The 24740-nt window shown below is 47.4% G+C and overlaps 1 protein-coding gene across 1 annotated transcript in view; it reads left to right on the forward strand.

Moving 5' to 3' along the window:
• Positions 1-24740, forward strand: part of C7 (complement C7) — a 571431-nt gene that overhangs the window by 215763 nt on the left and 330928 nt on the right. The window contains exon 9 of the mRNA XM_085631170.1: positions 12049-12162. Within this exon, the coding sequence (XP_085487296.1) occupies positions 12049-12162 (114 nt within the window). The remainder of the gene's footprint in view (positions 1-12048; positions 12163-24740) is intronic.

Genomic DNA, 24740 nt, shown 5'->3' on the forward strand with positions numbered 1-24740 from the left:
TAGCTTTTATCCGGACTTCACGCAAGCGGTCCAGAAACAGCGGCTGGGATTTTTGGGTGTCAAGCGGCGCCTGAGGGACATGGAGCTGAAATACGCGATGTTATTCCCGGCGAGGTTGCGGGTTGAGTTCCAGGGTCGTTCCCACTTTTTTGACCGACCGGAGGCGGTTGGTGACTGGCTGGATGCCCTACCGCGGGGACAGGATCGAGACGATCGGGCGGAGGAGAGCGGACGGGATGTGGTGGAGCAGGACTAGAACTTGGTTCCTGGCGATGGACTAGATTGACTATTCATTGCACCTTGGCTCAGTTACACTCTAATCCGGCACATCATGCCCTTCAAATGTCTGGGGGTTACGGGGAGCTTTTTGGGGTCCTTTCCTCCTTCTGGGGTTCTTTTGTGGTAAATGTTAGGGCGACAGGCACACTGCAAGTTGGGGGGGCTGTTTGGGCTCAAGCAGGGGTGCAGGGAGAGGGGAGTTGTGGTTTTGGGTCTGTCGGGGAGGGGGGTTGTTGGGGATGGTTGTTGTTTTTTCGTTTCGCAGGGCAATGTGAAGTTGTTTGCTGATTTCTCCGGGTTGTGCTCTCCGGGATGTGGGTTTCATGTGCGGGAGTGGGATGGGGGATAGGGGATTGCGAATCCTTTCGTGGAATGTGAATGGTCTGGGGGACAGGATCAAGCGCGAGGTGGTGTTACAGTTCTTGAAGCGGCTCTCGCCCGACATCGTTTTCCTGCAGGAGACACATTTGGATGGGAACTCCTTCCAGGCCCTAAATAGGAGGGGCTATCGCCTTGCCGCTCACTCTGGCTTCACTTCTGGCTCTAGGGGAGTGGGCATCTTAGTTAGGACCTCCCTCCCACTGGCAGTGGACGAGGTGCTTCACGATGATAGGGGGCGATATGTGGCACTGGTGGGGAGATGGGAGGGTAGAACCATCTCACTGGTGGCTGTGTATGTGCCCCCGGGGTTGCAGACGACTACATTTGCTGACTTGGGGCGTTTGGTTCTGGGGCTCCCTGGGGGGGTTTTGGTGTTGGGTGGAGACTTTAATGCCGTGGTCTCTGGATTGGAGGACCGTCACCCCCCCAGGGATCTCCCTAGGGCTCAGGCCTGGTTGGGGAGTTTTTTGGACACTTTGGGACTGGTAGATTGCTGGAGAATGATGCACCCGGGACAAGCGCAGTATACCTTTCACTCGGGGGCCCATGGGAGTCTCTCGAGACTCGACTATATGCTCATGCCGGCGACCCAAGCGGGGATAATTGGGGAGGTGCGTCACGTAGCCAGAGGTATTTCTGACCATTCCCCTATATGGTTGCAACTGAGGGTTGACCCTGGCACAGAGGGAAGAGTGGCACCTATTGGCCCCTGGTATCTTCGTAACCCTAAGATCCGCGCGGAGTTGGTCAAGTCCACTGATCACTACTTCACTGATAATGTGGGGTTGGTGTCGTCGGCCGTCTCCCTATGGGAGGCTTATAAGGTGGTGGTCAGGGGGCAGGCCTTGTCTCTTATCTCCCATACTAAGAGGTGCGAGAGAACTGAGGTGGTTCGCCTGGAGACTGAAATAGCTGAAATGGAGGAGGACTTGGAGCGTGGAGTTACTGATGAGAAATTGCATGTTCTCAGCCTCAAACAGTCAGATTATAGAGCGCTAGTCACGGAAGCTGCTAAAGGGATGTATAGAGAACAGCAAGGGCGTCTGTATGACGTGGGGGATAAGGCCGGGAAGTTGATTGCTTGGTTGGATAAGAAGGAGAGAGCGAGCAGGGTGGTGCCCGTTGTGGAGAGAATGGATGGAGTGCGTGTGACTGACCCTGTTGAGATTGTTGACTGCTTCGCGGATCACTTCCGCGGGGTATACTCTCCGGTTTTCGTGCGTTCGGAGGAGGATTCTCATCTGTTGCTTCGAGACATCGCACTGCCAACCTTATCGGAGGCGGATGCAACATTGATGGAGGCGAAGTTGTCGTCAGATGAGATTGCTTTGGCCATTCGCTCGATCGCGTCTGGTAAGGCGGTGGGTCCTAATGGTCTTCCCATTGAACTATATCAGTTACGTCCTGATAAGATAGCGCCGTATCTTCGTGACATGTTTTTGGCGGCACGTGCGGCGGGCTTCCTTCCCCCTGACCAACGCCTCGCCACCATAGTGGTGATACACAAAGATGGGAAGCCGCGAGACCGCTACGCCTCCTATAGGCCCATTTCGCTGTTGAACGCAGAACCCAAAATTCTGGCTAATGTGTTGGCTAACCGACTGGTTCGGGTCGCGGGCGACTTGATTCATCAGGATCAGTCCGGTTTTATACCCCATCGGAATACCGCCCTAAATTTGAGGCGGTTGCACGGTGTGCTGGCTAGAGCCGAGTTTATACGGGAGCCGGCCATCTTGGCATCTTTAGATGCTACTATAGCGTTCGACACTTTGGAGTGGCCATATATTTGGGCCGTTTTGGCGAAATTTGGATTCGGCCCTGAGTTTATTGGTTGAGTAAAATTGTTATACGCTGACCCACTGGCTCAGGTGGTGGTGAATGGTAGGGTGTCGGCTCCCTTCGCACTGGGGAGGGGTACGTGACAGGGATGTCCGCTATCACCCCTTCTCTTTGCGCTTTCTTTGGAGCCTCTCGCCGCCTGGTTGCGTTGGGAGCCGTCGTTGCGAGGCATTAGATGGACGCCGGAGTTCGAAGACCGTGTCTTCCTTTACGCGGACGACATCCTTCTATATCTCACTTCCCCCGACAGTCACTAATGGTATTGGTGGACGTGTTGACTTCCTTTGGCCGCAACTCCGGCCTGGTTATCAACTGGGCCAAATCGTGCGTCTACGTCCTCTCCGGGGAAGCCCCCCTCCTGCCGCAAGACTGCCCTGTTCAGGTTGCTACCCTGGGGTTCAAATATTTGGGAATCTTTATCTCACTGGATCCCGCGGTCCGCTATGAGCGAAACCTTCTCCCTCCCCTTCAGCGACTGAAGGCCGACGTCGCAAGATGGCGACGACTTCCGCTTTCACCGCTTGGACGGGCGGCATTGTTCAAAATGATGTCGCTGCCTCGCTTTTTGTACGCTTTGCAAAATACTCTGGATGTCGTACCGGCCCGCTATTTCCGGGAGGTTGAGGGTCTTCAGCGTCAACTGTTTTGGGACGGGCGGCCGCGGATTGCTCTCGCCAAGTTAATGCTTCCTTGGTACGATGGGGGGGTTGCACTCCCTGATATCAAACGATACTATTGGGCGTCTCAGTTGGCGGCTGTGAACCACGGGATATATGGTCCTGCCTTAAACCCGGCGTTCGAGATGGATAAATTCCTGCTTCCGGGTGGGGATTATAATAGGGCGCTGTACTCGGTGACCCCGGACACGCGGCTGACGGGACCCACGCGGGTGGCGGTGCGTGTGTGGCATGCGGCGAATGCTGCGATGGGGTGGAGGGATCGCTTGACTCGGGCGACGCCGCTGTATGCCTCTGGGCGGCTGGGCTGTTTGTGGAGATCGAAAGGCTTTGAGAAATGGGACATGATTGGTATATGTAAGGTGGGTGATCTTTGGGTGAAGGGAGCTTTCAAAACGTTTGAAATGCTTAAAAAGGAATATAAATTGAACGATAGAGAGTATTTCCGATATGCTCAAGTCCACCATGCGCTGTGTTCGGTTTTTCCGGACGCTGCTGCCATCCCCGAGTATTACCCACTGGAGGATAGAGTGTTGGATGGCTATGTGCCCGACAGCACTATTTCTCTGATTTACAAGAAACTCATCAACGATTGCGCGGACTTGCTGCTCCGTCTGAGGGAGGCATGGACAGGCGATGGCTTAGAGCTGGATGATGAGGACTGGGTGTCGGCGGTGGCCTCCCCGAAGGAGGTGGCGATCCCGGCCCGCCTCCGGTTTGTACAGCTGAAGATCCTCCATAGAGTGTATGTCACAGGGCCCGGTTTGCTGCGTATGGGTTATTCGATGGATGGATTGTGTAAGCGTGGATGTGGCCTGCCGGGCACGTTCCTTCATATATTGTGGGAATGTCCGGAGATTGTGCGATTCTGGAACGATCTCCATACTGTACTGGAGGGGGTCACGCACGTGGCCCTGTTGCCAGAGGCTAGGAGGTGTTTGTTGAATGTCTGGGAACCGAATGATTGCAATGCGGCACAGACGCAGTGGGTGACCTTGGGGTATATGGTGGCTAAGCGTAACATTGCACAGCTATGGGGCTCCCCGAGGCCACCCACAGTTGATGTATGGAAGGAGAATATGGACTGGTGTATGTTTAGGGAAAAGACGGTGTATGTGGCGAGAGGTAAGCCAGGGAAATGGAGTAGGGTATGGGGTCCGTGGAATTTATATCGAGGCCGTATCTGCGCCCCGCCTTTGCCATTAGAGGTCGATATTGCTTTGACCCCCTAGCTGCGCATTCTGCGGGAGTGTGTGATGTGTGTTCCATGCTTTGTTTTCCCATTGCCCCCCTTCACCGCTTCTGGACCAGAATCGTTTTGGACACTGTATGTTGTTCCCCGTCCTGGGAAGAGCACGCCGCTATCTCGGACTCTCATTGCCTTGAGTGTGTTTTATGTTTAATAAAAAATGAAACCGTTGTCTTAAACTGCTCCTGGCCTATGGCCATGGTCTGTTATAGGTGCTTACGGACTGCCGGGTACTTTGCCGCTGGTTCATTTGAATGTATGGCGTTACACTGCGGGCCCTCGGGCTCTATAGCGGCCGGCCCTGGTGGTTGTAGGCCCTTGTATGTCTTTTATTGTGTGCTAACGGTTTCTAATAAAATAAAAAAATAAAAAAAATAAAAAAAATAAAAAATAAAAATGTAAAATGGCAGATATAGCACCATTTGCCTTTGGGCGGGGAAGGCTAAGAATAGAATTGGTGGCCTTTGAGAACTTGCTCCTGGAGTGAGAAAAATGCTCAGTCCAGGAGCCGTTCGCAGCAAAGACCAAACCAAGATATGGGAATGCGCATGTGCTTGTCAGTTCCTGATTACCCACTACAATTGAACTTAGCTGTCGCTTCCCAGGGCCACAAGACATTAAAAATGATTTGTTAAAATTGACACGTAGGTCCAGACTGTCCATATGCTCGACAAAAGTCCGTACTAGTCTGCGGAGAGAATTCGGGGTGCGGGCTATGAGGACCGCATCATCTGCGTATAATAGTACGGGAAGGCTTTTGCCATTAATCAGAGGGACATCATGGGTCGCGGTTTTAAGTGAATTGTGCAGCCCATTAATATAAATAATAAAAAGGAGGGGGGCCAAGACACAACCCTGCCTGACCCCCCTTCCTACCTTAATCGTCCCTGAGACCGCGCCACTCATGCCAATCCGCACCTGCGCCTGAAGATCTTTGTGGAGGTGGGCTAAAAAATATACTAGAGGTTCGTCCAGGCCATAGGCCAATAAAATTGCCCAGAGTTTGGACCTATTGACAAGGTCGAACGCTGAAGACAGGTCCATAAAGGCCATATAGACCGGGGATTTACGTGCTATGGTGTATTTCCCGATAACCAAGTTAAGTTTGAGACATTGCTCAATAGTACCCACCTTGCTACGGAAGCCTAACTGGCAGTGCTCTAGAATATTATTCTCCTCTGCCCAAGTTAAAATTTTGTTTTACAGAACTCTCCCTAGTATTTTTAAAGTATTGTCAATTAATGAGATCGGCCTATAGTTGCTGGGCAGTGACCGATCTCCCTTTTTAAAAATTGGGACTATAATACTCTTAGCCCATGTGTCCGGTAAGGTTGCATAAGTTATGCTGTTAAAAACATTTAAAAGTAATGGGGCCCAAAAGTCTGGTTTCCATTTTATTAAGTCAATTGGCAGCCCGTCAGGGCCAGGTGCTTTATTCCCAATGCTCTGTTGGATGGCCTCTTCTATGTCCGAGATGGTCAACTCAATGGTAGTAAAAGGGCCAAGGTCCTGTTGCACAGGCTCTGATTCTGGGGCAGCATACATTTTTGAAAAATGGTTTACCCAGGTCTCGCTTGATATGTTACAGCTAATAGGGGTTAGTAACTGGTCCATCGATCGAAGCTCCCTAACTGCGGACCAGAAAATGTTGCCCTTTTTTAAGCTTGCCGCCTGAGATAGGGTTTCCCAACGTTCATTTAGGAGGGTTCCCTTCCTTTCCCGGGTTACGATGTTATATTCCCTCCTAGCCGATTGCACATCTGCGGCGCACCTTGGGTTAGATGACAGTGCCCTTGGCAGCTTTTTGTAGCCCGTGTGCACTCATGATCAAACCATTTAGGGTTATTTACTGCCGATGTGATAGGTTTCGACAGGATGGTTTTAATAGCAAAGCACAGTTTTGAAAAATCTTGGACTACCTCGGAGTGTACAGCATGTGGTGATAAGCAGGAGTTAATGAGGTGCATATTGCCTCTGACTAACATTTTGAAAACTTCCCCGCTGTCGACACCCTTCAAGACTAGTCTCAAATTATCATTCGAGGGTACAAGATGTTTCGCTCCGCATTCGATAGAAAACACAGGCCGGGGTGCAAAGTTCAACATTATTCTGATGGGGTTATGATCCCCAAAGTCCGTTTCAATTACTTCGGCGGTCATTAGTTGACCTTCTAAACAGGGAGAAATCAAAATAAAATCAATGGTTGACAAGCAGCCCCTAGCCCTAAAAGTTGGCAATTTTTTGTTAGTGGTGTTCGGGCTGCTCACCAAGTCCATTACATTGGTCAAATTATTTGATTTTAGAAGCAAATTCAACTCTGCTCCCCTGCGAGACGAGGGCCCATAATTGCTTGTGCCCTTGGCATACACTGCACCATTGATCGTAGCATTAAAATCACCTCCCAAGAGAATCCTGATAGATCCCCCCATGTTTAGTTGGCTATCTAAGTTGGAAATAAAATCAAGAAGCCCAATGAAGTTCCTATTGGAGATTGAATAAAAGTCATTATTATAAAAATGTATCAAGTATAAACAAATCTTCCTTTTAAAAAGGATGACTAGAAAGTTTCTACTGTCGAAAGGACCTTGAAACTGCCCCCTGCAGCCACATTGATCCCGATAAATAGTCCCCCAGATGGTCTTCCCAATTTAGGGATGGGGGCTACTATGCTAAAGCAATGGAACCCTTCAATGTGGATGTCTTCGGTGGCCCAAGTCTCCTGGAACATAACTACATCTTGGTCCTTTACTAGGCGCATCCAGTCTTGTTCACCAAGCCTAGAATGAAGCCCCACCACGTTCCAACTTAGGATACTTAAATTAGCTCCCATATTTACCATAGTTGGTGCCAATTTGATATTAGAAGGGGGGATACAGTGTCTAAGTCGGCCCCCTCGTGGACCTGCAAGTTGATTGGCAACGGTTGTTGTCAATCCTGGGCATCCAAGTTAGAAAGTGCATGGAACCTATTTGCTGCCAGGGATGTTGCATAGATGTCCCTTGGTGGAGAAGCTGGTGGTTTGTAAAAATAACCCAAGGGAAGTGCGCAAATATCAGTGTGTGGTAAAAAGGATTGCTCTTGAGTTCTGAGTAGGTAACGGACCATATGTGGTCTGCGAAAGTTGAGAACAATACAGTCGCCACTGATGTTCTTGACCGAGGGAGCAACCCACCCTACTCTCCTTGCCATGATGATTTCATCCATTGAGGAAGGGTGGAAACTTTTATATTTATGTAACCAGTCTACAGATTTGTTATGGAGATCTGACCAGGATTCCCTCTGTCCCTTGGCAAGGCTAGGAACACCGGCCAATACTAACACATAGGGACTAGAGGCTGGTGGCAAGCACAACACATCTATGTTAGGACTTAAGTATGTGTCTCTAGAGTGTGCCATAACCACATTATTTTGTGCAGCCCAATAGTTCCCTGCTGGGGCAAATTACAGTTCGCACTGCCTAGAGTTGCGTCAGCGTCACTAGTATTGCACACATGGGGTATGCCCAAACTTCCCCTCAGTATAACATTAGAATTCGGCCCAGGTAAGTAGTTAAGGTTGCAACAAGGAACATTAGGATTAATAACAGGGTTGATAACAGGGGGTATAGCTTGGGGGGCAAGAACAACGTCCATACATTGCTTGGCAGGCCCATGTTTGTTTGCTGCTAATGTTGTATTATTCCCTCGTCCAGCTTCGTCGTAACCTTTATGCAGACTCCCCCCTCTTAGGTTATCCACAGTGCAGTCCAGCTGATTAAATTTCTCCCACAATAGTTCAAACTTTTTGTCGATCGTATCCTTGAGGGAAACCAACATGGGCTCTATAGCTGCCAAGTCGAACCCTGTTTGTGTGATTCCCCCCGCAGTACATGTATTAATCCTATTACACGTAAATTCAGAAATGCCATCCGTCTGGGTGGCTACAGAGTTTGTGACGGTGGCTGCCACGAAGTTTGTATTCCCAGCTGTTTGGCAGCCTTTGGTATTTTTAGTGTTAGGCTTAGCAGAGGCAGCGTACTTTTTCTTGTGAGGCTGACCTTTTAATTTGTTAATCCTTTGTGCCTTAACGGCATTGCCCCTAGTGTTAACACAGGGCATATCTAAAACAGGCACAGTGGACGTATTGGGTGAGTCTTCAGATAATAAGGATGTGTTGGGGGGACAAGGGCGGGTCTTGTGATAGATATGTTAGATGGCATATTTGGTGTATTACTATTAGGACATATTATATTGTCATTAGCAAGACCGCCCAGAGACAATCGAGATTGTAGCGTGGCAGGGTCCAAAGACAACCTTCTTTCAGTCAGATGGATTTCATGGGATAAAAGTGACTCAGCCCTTACAATGAATGCCTCCAAGGTCCCTGCTACACCTTTCAATTTGCTCATTGTATAACACAAAATATGGTTTGCAAGTATATGGCCACCAATGGACTACGCGGCAATAAACAGGCAATGAACCGCAAGCGTTTACACGATACCCTAATACCGGGTGTCCATAGATGGAACAATGAAGCACATATGGCAGCCTCTGTTAGAGCCAAATAACATGGCCCAGCCCAGCCTCCTCCAGCCTGGGACGGCCGCAGGCGGCCCCGCCCTTGTCCCGGACTTCTCCCGGCGCGTCCCGAGCGCGACCTCGCGGGGCGAGGGACTGGGCCAACCTTTAAGCGCCTCCTGGTGCGTGGTGTACTGGCGTCCTGCCCCAGGGTATCCTGGGTGTTGTAGTCCTCCGGCGGAGCCAAGCCCGGCCGGTCCTTTGATGCAGACAGGGGGGGCGGAGCAAAGCCCGGCCACAGGAACGGCAGGAATGCGGGGAGCAAGCAGGTGGGCAACGTCTTCGCAAGGCAAGTTCAGGGAAGAATCAAAGGGAAGCGAAGGGCTCCGCACTGGGCCGACCTTTAAGCGCCTCCTGGCACGTGGTGTACTGGCGTCCTGCCCCAGGGGATCCTGGTTGTTGTAGTCCTCCGGTGGAGCCAAGCCCGGCCGGTCCTTTGATGCAGACAGGGGGGGCGGAGCAAAGCCCGGCCACAGGAACGGCAGGAATGCGGGGAGCAAGCAGGTGGGCAACGTCTTTGCAAGGCAAGTTCAGGGAAGAATCAAAGGGAATCTGTCTTGTCAAAATTGTGCAATGGTCTTTGCAGCGGTGGTAAGTGGTATTACAGTGGAAGCAGTCGTTTGAGTACAAATGGGACTTCTGGCTGGTTCACCAACTGTTGCAGGAAAGCTTTAGTGTGACTTCTGGGCTACTGGGTCTACTTCCGCCAAGGACGGGCCGGCTCAGCCCTTCTTCCCTACAAGGTCGACAAACTATAGGCTCACAACAGCCAGCCACTGCTATCATCAACACTTTATTATTCCTCTTGTCTGTTCCCAGGTAGCTCTCTAAGACCCGTGCTGGCCTTGAGCCCCTCACCATGTTAGAGGCTCCGCGGATTGAAGCGGCGCTCGCGCTGTGTAGCAGCACACCATTCCCACTCACTGATTCTTAGGTCTACACACACATCCACTCACTCACCCGTACAGTCACTCATACTTACGGTCACTCAGTACAGGACTATCATATGCACTCATATACCTATATAGACAATCACACACCACCGCTCATCCATAGAGGTACTTACACACCTAGTCAGTCATGCAAATAATTAATCACACTCCCATTTACTCACCTATACAGTTATACACACACCAGCTCACTTACTCATACAAATACTAGCACATTCTTACGCTCTTATACAATCACTGATACAAGCACACACTCATCCATACAGCCACTATCACAATAACACACTCTCACTTATAGCCATTTATATACTCCAACACACATATATACTGCCTTTCACATATGTAGTTACTCACACATGTACCACTGAGATATACACCCACTCACTAACACACCCATACACACACTCACTTACCCATACAGTACATCACAGATGCACTCTTGAAACCATGCACCCAGTGAATCACCCACTCACACATCTATGCACAGTCACACACACCCCACCCACACAAACACTCAGGCACCCATACAGATACTCAGACAACCAATCAATAACCATCAACTCATGTAGCTATTCACAAACCCATGCAGCCGCTTACACACCAACAGACAGACGGATACAAACATTCACACAGTTTAGTCAATAACCCATGCATCCAGTAAGATATGTTTTATCACTCACTTATAGAGCCAATCACGCACCTACGAAATCATCCATTCAGACACTTATACACCCATTCATTCTTCAATACGTCTTTCCCTATATATATTAAACATATTTAAACTTTACAGAAACACACAGTCACTGGATGATGTCATCAGTGATGTCATTTGAGATGTCATCAGTGATGTCATCAGTGATGTCACTGACCATGTTAAGAGTGATGTAATATGTGACGGCATCAGCAGTGCATTGCGGGGGCGCGAGTTATAGTTAGCTGAACTAACTATAACGGGGGAATTTCTCTGGTTTTGTACGAGTGAAATGTCCAACTAACTATAACTTTCCCTAAAAACTATGATTTTTTCAGTGAATATAGAAATATGTGTATATATATATCACACTAAAGAAAGCTCCTTCCGGGCAGCTGACACCCTAGGAGGGTGACGCACACGCCAGCGGAGCACCCTGGCAATAATCCAAAGAATTTGTCACAAGTCCGTGCGCTCTCAGGTACAACAACGATCACCATCCAGAGTGAAGCAACCAGGTTTATTACACAACGTGTTTCAACTGCCTTAATACACCTGACCAAGGCTGCGGAGGCAGTTGAAACGCGTTGTGTAATAAACCTGGCTGTTTCACTCTGGATGGTGATCGTTGTTGTACCTGAGAGCCCACGGACTTGTGACAAATTCTTTATATATATATATATTATATATATATATATATATATATATATATATATATATATATATATATATATATATATATATATATATATATATATTACCTCGTGCCAGCCGCCACTAGGTAGTTAGGTCTGCTTTTCCATAGAAACAGTGCTTTTTGGTTTGGTAATAACTTTGGCCCTGTTTGACGACTCTTAACAAAACTTTCCCCCAAAAAATGTATCCACCTCAACTCCTTCCTGGAATATTTATATATATATATATATATATATATATATATATATATATATATATATATATATATATAGATAGCTGCCCTCTGGGGAGCGGGGGTGTTGTCTGGTAGAAACTTTAATTCACGCCCTCGCCATGCACTACTTATGACTTCACATACTACATTTTTCATTGCATGTTGTATGATATCACAAATAACATCACTGATGATATCTGAAATGACATCATTGATGGCAATACTGTGCATGGCGTTGGTGCAGGTTATAATTTCTTCATTTTACTAGAACTGGTGAATTTCTGTGGTTTTTCTAACTAAAATATCTTGTTTAACTGACATTTTAACCTAATTATAATATTATTATGTTTATTTATATGTAAAACCTAATAGCAACCAGATTTTGATTTTTAATGGTTTACGTCATTACTGTGTTTTTTTTATGTGATAACTGAATACTGAAGAAATGCCCACCGAGTATAAAATGTGTTTATATTTTAAACAGACATACTGAACAACAGAACTATTTCTTTCTAGGTATGAGTATGCTAGACATGCAAAAATGTACTTCATCTTCATCAGGGTTTTGGATTTGGAAGAAAACATCCAGAGAATGCAAAAAACTAAATGAACTATTGAAGTGGTCACAAGGTAGGTGACTAATGTTTTATACATTATGAAACCAAAATAGTCAAAACAGTATTAAAATGTTATATAGTGATGTACACTATACTTGAAAAAACACAAATTTCTAACTTACTCATAGCTTGGGCATCTAAAACACCTCATGTGAAATGTATATAAGAAAGAAGATGGCACGTCCCATTAGCTTGTTGTTATTCAAACGAGATTTCTATTGTGCAAAAACAATACATTCTTTATCCTGTCATGCTAATTTCACAAAACAGTTTATATTTGTTTAAAATATTTCCCCTGCTGCTTCCCTAATCTGTGTGTAAGTGTAAAAATGCAAAGCATGTGAGAAGAGAGGCTAACATGGTCGTGTCCTTGACACCTAAATGAATTAATTGGTCACTAGCTGAGGGTGGGCGCACAGATATCAGTTTGCTGACGAGTGAGCGAATAGGCTAGCGGGTTCAAGTGAGAGTGTTTTAGGCATGGGTCCTTAACCGAAGAATACGCAAACATGCTTAATGAACTGACTGCTTACCTTTGCTTGCTGATGCTGCAGTAAATGATTTGGCCAACCACAACAATGCACATGAAATTGGCTACATATTCCTAAAAAGAGCGTACACCTGCCTTCTTCGAGTCTCTCTTTTGGTATATGTGAGTAAAACCGTTGACAGACATCTTGCACCATCAGCCAGCCCAACCCACCTTTGCAAACATGGCAGCGGCTTGATGCGCTTCCGTTTACAGCTGTGATGTCAAAACAAGCCTGCTGACGTGACACGCACGGAAGCGTAGTCACCATCGGAGAGACAGTTATATTCAATGGCAGGTAAATATATTGTGTACCTTGGGTTCTCTGCAACACGGATGAGAGGGAGCACGCTATTCAGTCCATATGAAATAAACATACAACCCAAATCCGACAATGTGACATGCTGCCTGACCCTCACATGGTAGCCACTAAAGACGTGGTGCTGGGGAAGGCAGTGATGATATAGATCGGAAAAGGAGCAGCAAAAAAACATAAAGATATTAGTGTTGCGCAATGCCACGCTGTACGACACAGGTAGCAGATGAGGATTCTAAGGTAGAACAGCATTCCCATACTTTTTACAGGTTGTGATGTGCCCCAAGCATGTGGGAGCAGTGAGCGCACACCACACGCTGCCAGCCACACCAGTTTGCTTCAACATTACTAGGGAGCGCTAATAGCTTAACAGCCAGGCGCTATGCCTGTAATGCGCGACATTGCATTTCAGTGTGGTGATGCGGAGCACCACACTGAAATGCGTTAGTCTAACACCTGATGCGTGGTACTTGGCAGGACTGCTTACTGTCAACCTTTGTGAAAAATATTTTAGTTTTGTAATGTGATTTATGTGTGTATTATATACTTTTTCATGCGACCACACATGTTCAAAGAGTGAGACGGGCTCCTTAAGCCTCTACGATTAGAACTGATGGGCACAAGCCAATGGTGTTCATGTGAAAACATTGGTGTCAAGCTCGTTATACTTGATGAGTAAAAGAAAAAGTCTGCTTGTTACATAGTTTAGAGTTTAGAAATTATAGCAGTCTTTATGGCAACATTGACTTAAAGGTATTAGAGTTCCCAGTTCTGTTTAAACAGACGTATATTGTCCAACAAATCGATAAGGGCCTATTCATTAATAAGTACCACAGTGCAGCAATTCACCTTGCTGTGCTGCGCTACAGGGAAAGGGCAGGAATGCACCAAATTAATTACAATACACAGCACTCCTATTCTTACCTGGTGCACTATGGGCTGCCTAGCACCAACTCAGGCACCCTTGCGCCTTGGTGCAAGGGTCGCTGCCTTGCATGCAGAATCGTTTTTGTGCAGGAAGGGACACCTTCCCTCACAAAAACAATCCTCAGAAGCATATTACTCTATGTGTGCTGCAGAATGCTTGTAATGCCTACCAAGGGAAGGTGTATCTTTTTGGTGCATTCCCAGGTCTACCAGTGACAGTAAATCTGGGAATGCATCATAATTTATGGGAGTTGTGTGGGAACACCCACACAACGCCCATGGAATGACTTCCCAGGGCAGAGTAATGCAACATAGCGATTTGTCCTGCATTGCATTACTCCTGATTTATCAAGCCACGTAGGACCACACAAAGTTGCCTTGAGTGGCTTGATAAATTGCATTTTAGAGTTTGTGTTGCACTTGCAGCACATTTCATGGTGCAAACTTGATGCAAACTCTTGATAAATAGTGTCCATTGTTTCCACAATGTAATGTTAAGTAGATGTGATACATATTTTTCTGCGATACCACTTAGCTACCATCAAACCACTAAGAGAGCATAGAATGGGTACAGTAAAGCACCCATCAGCACTTCAAACCCATGCAAAACAAAAATGTAGATTGCATTCCACATAATGCAGAGACTCTCACCTTCATGGTGTGGAACCTCAAATATCTACCTTTGTCTCTGGTACCATATTCACTTAACAAAAACACTGACCTACACCACCGATTTCTATGTGCCTTGAGAAAAAGCTTGAAATAGTCAGGCCTAAGTTAAAATATGTGCTTCAAATTTCTGAAATGGCATGCAGCAGCATTTTCCTTCATTGAACTTGACAATCATGAGGAGTCAAATTTGAAAAAAATGTACATCAGAGTTGGTCTCTGTTCTCTGATGACTTGGGGATACCCCAAGAGTGCACCCATTGTGGTAGCAATTGCCACAACCGAGGCTATATAACTGTAACTGTAAAAGACTAGAGAGAGCCTGGAGGAAAGAATACAACTCTGGCAAAAATACAGATATACAGAGAGTCTATTAAAACCTATCAAACAGAAATAAAGAGAGCACAATCTCTGTACTCCGAGAAAAGAATTATATCGGCCACAAACGCGCCCAGAGATATATTCCAAATAGCAAAAAAAAGCTTACAAAATGCTCTACAACCGAGTTACCATTAGACTCTTCTCAGTTACGATGCACCGAACTCGCGGAGTTCTTCAACAAAAAAATCTTAGACATATATAATACTTTCCCTCAGGCCATATGTGTAGACAACTTGAGCCAGGAAGTGGACACACCAAGGGGTAGCACCCCCCGACTGGAGGACCTTCCAACCATGGACCTGTCCACCCTATCACAACTTTTTGCCCAGGTCAAAACCGGATCCCCTCTCGATACGGCCCCTCTCCATAAACTCCTCAAGGTAGAGGAAGCCGTACTTCCTGTTCTTCTGGAGGTGCTAAACTCCCCCATAGCCAGCTGTCAGGTGCCTCTATCATGGAAACCCGCCATGATAAGAGCACTCCTAAAAAAAAACAATCTCGACCCTGAGTTATGGGGTAACTATCGTCCAGTCTCGCTCCTACCTGGGACTAGTAAAATTCTGGAGAAATATGTCAACAAGATTCTCCCAGAATACTTAGAAACCCACTCCGTACTGCATACTTCGCAAACTGGCTTCCGTCCTAACCATGGCACGGAAACAGCTTTATTAGCAGTAGTAGAGAAATCAAGGAAAATCCTCGACCAAGGAGGTGTAGTGGCAGTCATCCTACTTGACGTGAGCTTCGCATTCGATACTGTCAATTACAACATCTTATTTGACAGACTTAGAATGGTGGGAGTCTCAGGCAAGGTTTTGGCATGGATCAAGTCTTTCCTGAAGGACAGATCATTCCAGGTATTTGAGAGTAATTGCACCTCTAAGCGCATGCCACTAACGTGCGGAGTCCCTCAGGGCTCATCATTAAGTCCCACTCTATTTAATGTTTATCTAAAACCTCTGGCCGAGCGAGTCCTTCCATATGGGATTCAGATCATTACCTATTCAGACGACACGCAGCTAGTGCTAGCGCTAAAATACCCAAAGAATATGCCAGTAAATCTAGAAGCCTGTATGGAAACTGTGGCCACATAGATGGACCAGTCATGTCTCAAGCTCAATGGAGACCAGACTGAGTTAATGATCTTGGGTAACTACCCTATCGCCACAGCAGGAATGAGCTGGCATAACTGCCTTGGCCCGCCCCCAGCCCCCAAAGATCAAATAAAAAGTTTGGGAGTCTGGTTGAATAAGTCCCTTAATTTCCACCGCCAGGCAGTCAATGTAGCCACCTCCTGCTTTGGTATCATCAGAATGCTGCGAAAAATCCTCCCACTCCTCCCCACACCAGCTCGAAGAATGATGGTCCGGACGCTAGTAATCTCCCGCATGGACTACAGGAATTCCCTCTACCTTGGCACCACAAAGTCCACCACAAGGAAATTGCAGGTTGTACAGAACTGTACAGCCAGGCTGCTTCATCACACCCCTTACGCGAATCGACCAAGCCAGCACTAAAAAAAGGACACTGGTTCTCAATAAACGAACGGATAAGGTTTAAATCATTGTGCATAGCACATAAAACGATCTGGGGGATCGGCCCAAAGATAAACCATTCTCTCATGGCCTTTCACCGCCCTTCAAGATGCCTCCGGTCAGCCTGCATGTTTTTAGCAGCGGTACCTAAAATTAAGCGAGCCTGTTCAGTGGCCCGCACCTTCTCTTACAATGCCACCAGACTATGGAACACTATACCCATCTGTTGGAAAAGGAGGCAGCATCTGTGAGGCCTGCCCAAATAACATGAATACATTTGTCCTTCACTGGGAACCAAACACCCAATTGTAGTGCCTAACTCTCAGAGGGTAGCGTTGCAGAGCAGTCTGAGGCTTACTCAAGGGAGGTGGTGTGGGCTAGTAATCACCATTTGCAGGTGCGCAGAAATAACACTCAATAATTGATTGTCCAGTCTGTACTTTGCTGTATAAAGGTAAGAGTACATTTATTAAACACACACACACCACTCAATACTATGCACCAATTTACAAATATACATAAGCTGTTGGAATTACTTTGTGACATTGCTTAACATTTCCACCCCTCCCGCGGGGGGGTGGAGTCTAGTACCACCACTCCCATGTATGCACAACATCTTGCCACCAATGCAATTAGTTGAACATAACCTGGGGTGTGGACCCTGCGCACTGGCACCATCCCAGTGGCGGCCCACCCAATTACCTGAACAAGCATTAAAAATGCGTACACCTGCCTTGATGACACATAACCCTGACTGAGCATTTCCTACTGACCATAAAGTATGCACCTCTATATCTTAAGGGCTAGCAGTATGGCGTCTTCACCTAAGCGCAGCAGCAAGAATACATGTTTAAGCACACTTTAGAATGACAGTACTCAGCACATTTGTGGATCATTAGAATGCATTGCAATTACAGCCCCTAAAGGCATCACAGATTAAATCACCAGATTACACATACACAGCCAGACACCCTAGCAGAAATGTCTGACAGCATAACCCCCCTTTGCTTACGACATCACCTTAAAACTGTATCTCACAGTACACATGTGACCTTCAGTCCCTCTAATAGAAATAACATTAGTAAAAGCATTACTGGTGCAATTACACCTCTTCACCTCCAGGCGATGCCCATCTCCAGACATCCCCAACTCAGCCCTTCACTCCTGGATGCACTTCTCAATACACCCTCAGCTGTAAAACAATAGTTTCAGCCCAGAAGGTGTTAAATACAAACTGAGCCCTGGAGGGGTCATTCCTTTCAAGGCCCAATGTGACTTACGGAGGGACTCCTCTTCATGCTGGGGTGGAGACTGCGCTTCTCCAGCTGCTCCCGCAGCACCTTTGCACATGTATGGTGGAAACCTCGTTCTCCTGGGGCCACCACCAGCTGTGAAACCGCTGTGTGGCTTTTGCTCCTGGCCCCCCTCCAGGGCACCTTCACGGAGAGCGCGATGGCGCTCCCCAGCTTCCCTCTTCGCGGGGGGGCGCAATGGCGCTCCCCCGCCTCCATCTTCGGTGGGGGCCAGGGTGGGCTCCTGGCATCCAACGGGGCACTTTCACGGGGAGCGTGATGACGCTCCCCGTTTTTACTTCTCCTTGGGGGCAGCTCCCGGGACCTGACCCACCCCTGGGGCATCTCTGAGACCGGCGGCGGAGCCCCATGCGCTTCGTCATCGGCCTTCGCAGGGGTCTCCAAGAGGGTGCATTCTGCAGGGAGCTGTCTTCACTGACTCCCTGCGCCAGCCTTTCGCCTGGCTCTCCTCCTGGGCCTCTCTTCTCCCTGCGCAGAGGCTCCTGCTTCTGCGCTCCGGTTCGTTGCTCTTCTTCTGGCACTGTTAGGGCCCTGGGGGGCAGTCAGGGGGTACCTCCTTCCAACTGCCCATTGCCAGGCACCAGCACCTTTTGCCTCGGCAGACCACACCCCAGAGAAGGCTTCTCTTCCTGTGCAAGCACTTTTTAAAAGTTGAGTAGGGGGCTGGCAGGAAGTCTCTGTTGGTCCTATCAAACAGCAACACATCATTTCCCTGCCCCTGCTCCCTTGTCCAGCCTCTGGGTTTGTTCAAAATGGCGTCGTCCAGGGTCTCTGGCCACATGGTCCCTTTCCCCCCAGTGCTGCCTTCACCTTGGTACAGCTTGGTGCCTGGCACCCAGTGACAGCTGCTGATGGATTAGCCTGTAGCTCCGCCTATCTTCTCTCCTTGGAGGGAAGATCTTCGCTCTGGGAAGAAAGGTTATTAATCTAACCTGCCAGGGCCAGACCCTGGCCAGTGACTAAGAGAAATATGACATTTCTGGATGACCCAAAAGCAGTACAAATATAACTTTGGACTCTGCAGAATACAACTTTTCACATCCGTTACCATGGACTTTAGTGCGTGTCTGGAATCTGTAGGCCTTAGGAAAGTAAAACTAGCACATGTGCTCCCTATCCCCATAAGAGAATAATGGAATACACACTGTAAAGCACACTGACTTTCAATCAATCAATCACTGCATTTGTAAAGCGTGCTACATACCCGAGAGGGTCTCAAGGCGCTGGGGAGGGGGGCTGCTACTGATCGAAGAGCCAAGTCTTGAGGAGTTTTCTGAAGGCCAGCAGGTCCTGGGTCTGTCGTAGGATGGTGGGGAGAGTGTTCCAGGTCTTGGCGGCGAGGTAGGAGAAGGATCTGCCGCCGGCGGTGGTTTTCCGGATGCGGGGGACTGTGGCGAGGGCGAGGTTGGCTGAGTGGAGGCTTCGGGTGGGGGTCTGGAAGCTGAGTCGGTCATTGAGGTAAGTGGGTCCGGTGTTGTGTAGTGCTTTGTGTGCATGGATGAGGAGTTTGAAGGTGATCCTTTTGTTGACGGGGAGCCAGTGCAGGCCTCTCAGGTGGGGTGTGATGTGGCTGTGGCGGGGGACGTCGAGGAGTCGGGCCGAGGCGTTCTGGATACGTTGGAGTCGTCTCAGGACCTTGTTTGTTGTTCCTGAATAGAGGGCGTTCCCGTAGTCGAGTCTGTTGGTGATGAGGGCCTAGGTGACGTTTTTTCTCGTGTCGAGGGGGATCCATTTGAAAATCCTGTGGAGCATACGGAGGGTGTTGAAGCAGGACGCGGAGACAGCGTTGACTTGCCTGGTCATGGAGAGAGTGGAGTTGAGGCTGACCCCCAGGTTGCATGCGTGGTCCATGGGTTCCGGGGCTGTGCCTAGCGATGTGGACCACCAAGAGTCGTCCCAGGCCGATGGGGTGGGTCCAAGAATGAGGACCTCCGTCTTGTCTGAGTTCAGCTTCAGTCTGCTGTCCTTCATCCAGTCGGCTACGGCCTTCATTCCTCTGTGGAGGTTGGCTTTGGCGGTGTGGGGGTCTTCGGTGAGGGATATGATCAGCTGGGTCTCGTCGGCATAGGAGATGATGTTGAGGTTATGTTGTCGTGCGACGTGGGCAAGAGGTGCCATGTAGATATTGAACAGCGTCGGGCTGAGGGAGGATCCCTGTGGGACACCGCAGATGATCTCAGTGGTTTTGAAGCGGAAGGGTGGGAGGCGGACGCTCTGGGTTCTGCCGGAGAGGAAGGATGTGGTCCAGGCCAGGGCCTTCTCTTGAATACCGGCGTCATGGAGGCGTGCAGGATAGGGTGCGGTGGCAGACCGTGTCAAAGGCTGCTGATAGGTCCAGGAGGATGAGGGCGGCTGTTTCTCCTTTGTCCATCAGGGTCCTGATGTCATCAGTGGCGGCGATGAGGGTAGTCTCGGTGCTGTGGTTGCTGCGAAAACCAGATTGGGAAGGGTCCAGGATGTTGTTGTCTTTGAGGTAGCGGGTCAGCTGTTTGTTGACAATCTTCTCAGTCACTTTTGCTGGGAATGGGAGCAGGGAGATCTTGAGGTCCTTGGGGTCCGCCTTGGGCTTCTTCAGAAGGGCGTTGATCTCGGCGTGCTTCCAGCTTTCTGGGAAGGTTGCTGTCTCGAAGGAACAGTTGATTGTTTTACGGAGGTGGGGCGCGATGGTTGTGCTGGCTTTGTTGAAGACGTGGTGAGGGCAGGGGTCCGATGGGGATCCGGAATGGATGGAGTTCATGGTTTTGATGGTGTCTTCGTTGCTGACGCTGGACCAGACGGTCAGGCGACTGGTGCGGGTGGTAGTTGCAGGGGTGGTGGACTCGGTGGTGGGTGCGGAGGGGTCGGAGTTGAAGCTGTCGTGGATGTCGGTGATCTTGCGGTGGAAGAAGGTGGCCAGGGAGTCGCACAGGTCTTGAGATGGCGGGATGTCGTTGGTGTTGGAGCTGTCCCCCGGGGCCTGGCCTCTCCGTTGGGGACCTAGGGGGGAGCCCCAATGCCCCCACAGCCCCACCGGCTCCCTGCCTCCTGCCGGAGCCCACATTGCTTCTGGGCAACGAGAGCTGCTAACATGCAGCTTTCGTTGCCCAAAAGCAATCCTCCTTCCTTTATTGAAGCAAGAGGAGGTTTCCCCCCTCTAGCTTCAACGAAGCAAACCAGGGTTTGCTATCACAGGGTGGAAGCTATGCTCCCGCCCTGTCATAGCAAACAGCAATGTCCTGGGGGACACCCCAGGACATTGCAGAAGCCGGCCCCCAGGGTCATCAAGCACTCCAGGAGGGGGGGCCGCCCGGCCCCCCTTCATCTATTTTCAAAGCCCCGAGGTGGTGGTGGTCCCTGGGGCTGCAGCACCTAATTTACATAACCTCGAGGAGGTGGCGGTATAATTATAGGATTGCCCCTGGAACCTGGCCCACCCAGGGGCTCATTTAAATGAAGTGGGGAAGCCCCCGCTTCATTTTTTTACAACAAAATTCATCCGAATTTACGCACCCAGCGCACACTGGGACATTTCTAAAAAAAATAAAACAAAATTGGGGGGCCCCTTGAGCAGGCCTAGGGGGTCAGGGTGTTTCTAACATGCCCCCTTTTCTTTTTTTTCACCTTTGTTTCACTGTTTTCTTGTGACTCGGTTCTACTGAGTAACAAGATGGCTGCCAACACTTCTTGGTTTGGAGTGTTGGCAGCCAATCACAGTAAAGCTCGTGGTCGGGAGTGTTCGCGAACCCACCGCGTCCCTAGATATCGAAACTTTACATTTTTTAATTTCTCAGCAACTATTGAATGGATTTACACCATTTAAAAAAAGGACACTTTCTGAACCAAACACTACCTTTTTGCCAAATCTGGTGTAATTCTGTTCAGCAGTTCAGGCTGTAGTCTTGGCTAAAGTTTCCTATGGGAAATTGATTTTCCAACTTTTATTTTTTGAATTTCTCAGGAACTACTGAACAGATTTACACCATTTAACAAAAAGGACTCTTTCTGAACCAAGGGCTACCTTTTTGCCAAATTTCGTGTAATACCGTTCAGCAGTTCGGGCTGTAGCCGTGTCTAAAGTTTCCTACGGAAAATAACATGCTGAAAACACATTTTGGGAAACCCTTTTTTCTCGGCCCCCGCTTTGCGAATCACCCCGAAACTTTCAAGACAGGAGCTGACTTGAGCTGATCACAAGTTTTGACATTTTCGCGAAGATTCGTCAACCGGCGCCAAAGTTATTGGGAAAACAAAAAACTCTTTTCCTATGGAAACTAGGTCCTAACTATAACTATCTACTGGCAATCGCCAGTAGGTAATTAATATATATATATATATATATATATATTCAATGAAAAAACCAAAGGTTTCACACATGTTATAGTTAGCTGGACATTTCACTCGTAAAAAACCATTGAAATTCCCCCGTTATAGTTAGTTCAGCTAACTATAACTCGCGCGCCCGCAATCCACTACTGATGACGTCACATATTACATCACTCATGACATGGTCAGTGACATCACTCATGACATCACTGATGACATCTCAAATGACATCACTGATGACATCATCCAGTGAATGTGTGTTTTTCTGAAAATTAAATATGTTTAATATATGTATATCTCAAGGTCGATGGAAGAATAAATGAGTATATAAGTGTCTAAATTGATGATTTGTTTTTGAAAAATTGATTGTATTACTGACTGATTAAGTGTATCTTTTTGAATACATGGCTAAGTGAGTAATGTTTAAATGTGTAAATACCTGTATCAGTCTCTCACTTTGTGTATAAGTGGCTGCATGGGTTGGTGAGTAGGTACATGAGTGTCTATATAGGTTATTAGTTGGTTTTTTGAGTATCAGTATGAGTGTCTGAGTGTCTTCATGGTGCGGTGGGGGGTATTACGTAGTGCATAGATGCATGAATGAGTGACTCACTGTTTGTATGTGTTGAAGACAGCATGTGTGCAGGACTGTATGGGTGGATGAGTGTGTGCATGGGTGTGTTAGTGAGTGAATAACTGTCTCAATAGTGTCTTCATAAGTAACTACATATGTTTTAAACTAGTATATGTGACTATTGGTGTTTATAAGTGAGTATATATGAGAGTGAGAGATTGGTAGAGTTCCTGTATGAATAAGTATGTGTTTCTATAAGTGATTGTTTAAAAGACTAAGTATGTGTAAGTTTCTGTAAAAGTAAGTGTGGTGGTGTGTGTATAACTGTATATGCAAGTAAATGGATGTTTGATTCTTTATTAGCATGAGTGACTATGTGTGTGAGTAAGTCTATGGATGAGTGGGATTGTGTTACAGGATGTTTAGGTGTATGAGTACATATGATGTGTGAGTACATGTATGAGTGACTGTATAGGACTGTTGGTGGATGAGTGGATGTGTATGTGGATCTTACAATTACTGAATAGGTTGTTGTAACTGGTATTGGTATGTCCATTTTTTTGAAAATTTCAGTCTCTATTTTTGAATGTTTGTATCAAAGGTTATATTAGGGTGAGAGGAGGTCTACCACTCTGTCACAAGGATAATGTCATCAGTGATGTCATTTGAGATGTCATCAGTGATGTCATGAGTGATGTCACTGACCATGTCATGAGTGATGTAATATGTTACGTCATCAGTAGTGGATTGCGGGCGCGCGAGTTATAGTTAGCTGAACTAACTATAACGGGGGAATTTCAATGGTTTTTTACGAGTGAAATGTCCAGCTAACTATAACATGTGTGAAACCTTTGGTTTTTTCATTGAATTTCTAAGGTTTTTTAAATGCTAATTCCTAACTATAACGTGTGTGAAACCCATGGTTTTTTCAGCGAATTTGCAAGGTTTTTTAAATGCTAATTCCTAACTATAACGTGAGTGAAACCCATGGTTTTTTCAGTGAATTTGCAAGGTTTTTTAAATGCTAATTTTTTTTTTTTTCTTCTTTTTTTTTTTACATATTTTTATTTTAATTGTCTATCCTTTTTTAAAGACTATGGTTAAATTTTAAAAATTCTACAATATGTTTTTATTTTACAATTTTTTTAAAATAAACAGGTAAAATTTATTAGCAATACATATTTTTTTTTCCTTTTTTCTTTTTTTTTTTTTTAGTGCACGTACGGTAAGCGTACGGTTTACGCAATGTCCGTAATTTATCTACGCTGTTTGCGTATAGTTACGCAATTTGCGTAGCCGCGCGTACTGCGCGTGGGGCGCGTACGCGTGTACGCTACACGCGCACGTTACGCGGAAGTGTTGGGGAGTGACAGTTATGCGCATGCGCGCGAGCGCGTGTCTTTTTTACGCGCATGCGTACTTTTGCCGTAAGCGCACCGTAAGCGCACCGTAAGCGTACGATTGGTCATGTGATCATGAAACACAACTTTTGATTGGTTGAAACTACTTTCAGTTCTAGAACTCTCCTACACCACACCCATTCCCCTCATTTCTGCTTGTGATCCCTTAGGAGAAGGAGCTGGGTTGTCTTTGTGATACGATGGCAGAACAGCAGAGCCCTTCTGAGAGTGAGGCTAGCAGCACTACCTTGAGGCAGAGAGCGAGGAAACAAAAGACCTCTTACATATGGGAGTATTTTTCTTTTCCAGAGGGCCAGCAAAAGGTAAATGCACCCTTAGTGACTTGTAAGCTGTGTGGCCGTGTACTTTCAAGAGGGAATCCCGACAGGAAGTATTCCTTTGGGAATCACACCATGATGAGACACCTTAAGGATGTACACAGAAGGACACATGCTCGACTTACTGAAGGTAACCCTTCAGTAAATCAACCAAGCACATCCACAGCAGCTCAGCCTGGACCATCATCTGCAGTGCCGAGTCCTTCTTCTGCAGGTCAGGTGAGCCCTTCATCTGTGGGGGGAGCATCTCCTTTTTCTGGTCCTCTGGAAACTAACCCTCGGTTTCTGAGGGTTGAAATACGGTGCG

The sequence above is a fragment of the Triturus cristatus genome, chromosome 2_1, assembly GCF_964204655.1.
Source record: "Triturus cristatus chromosome 2_1, aTriCri1.1, whole genome shotgun sequence".
NCBI lineage: Eukaryota > Metazoa > Chordata > Amphibia > Caudata > Salamandridae > Triturus > Triturus cristatus.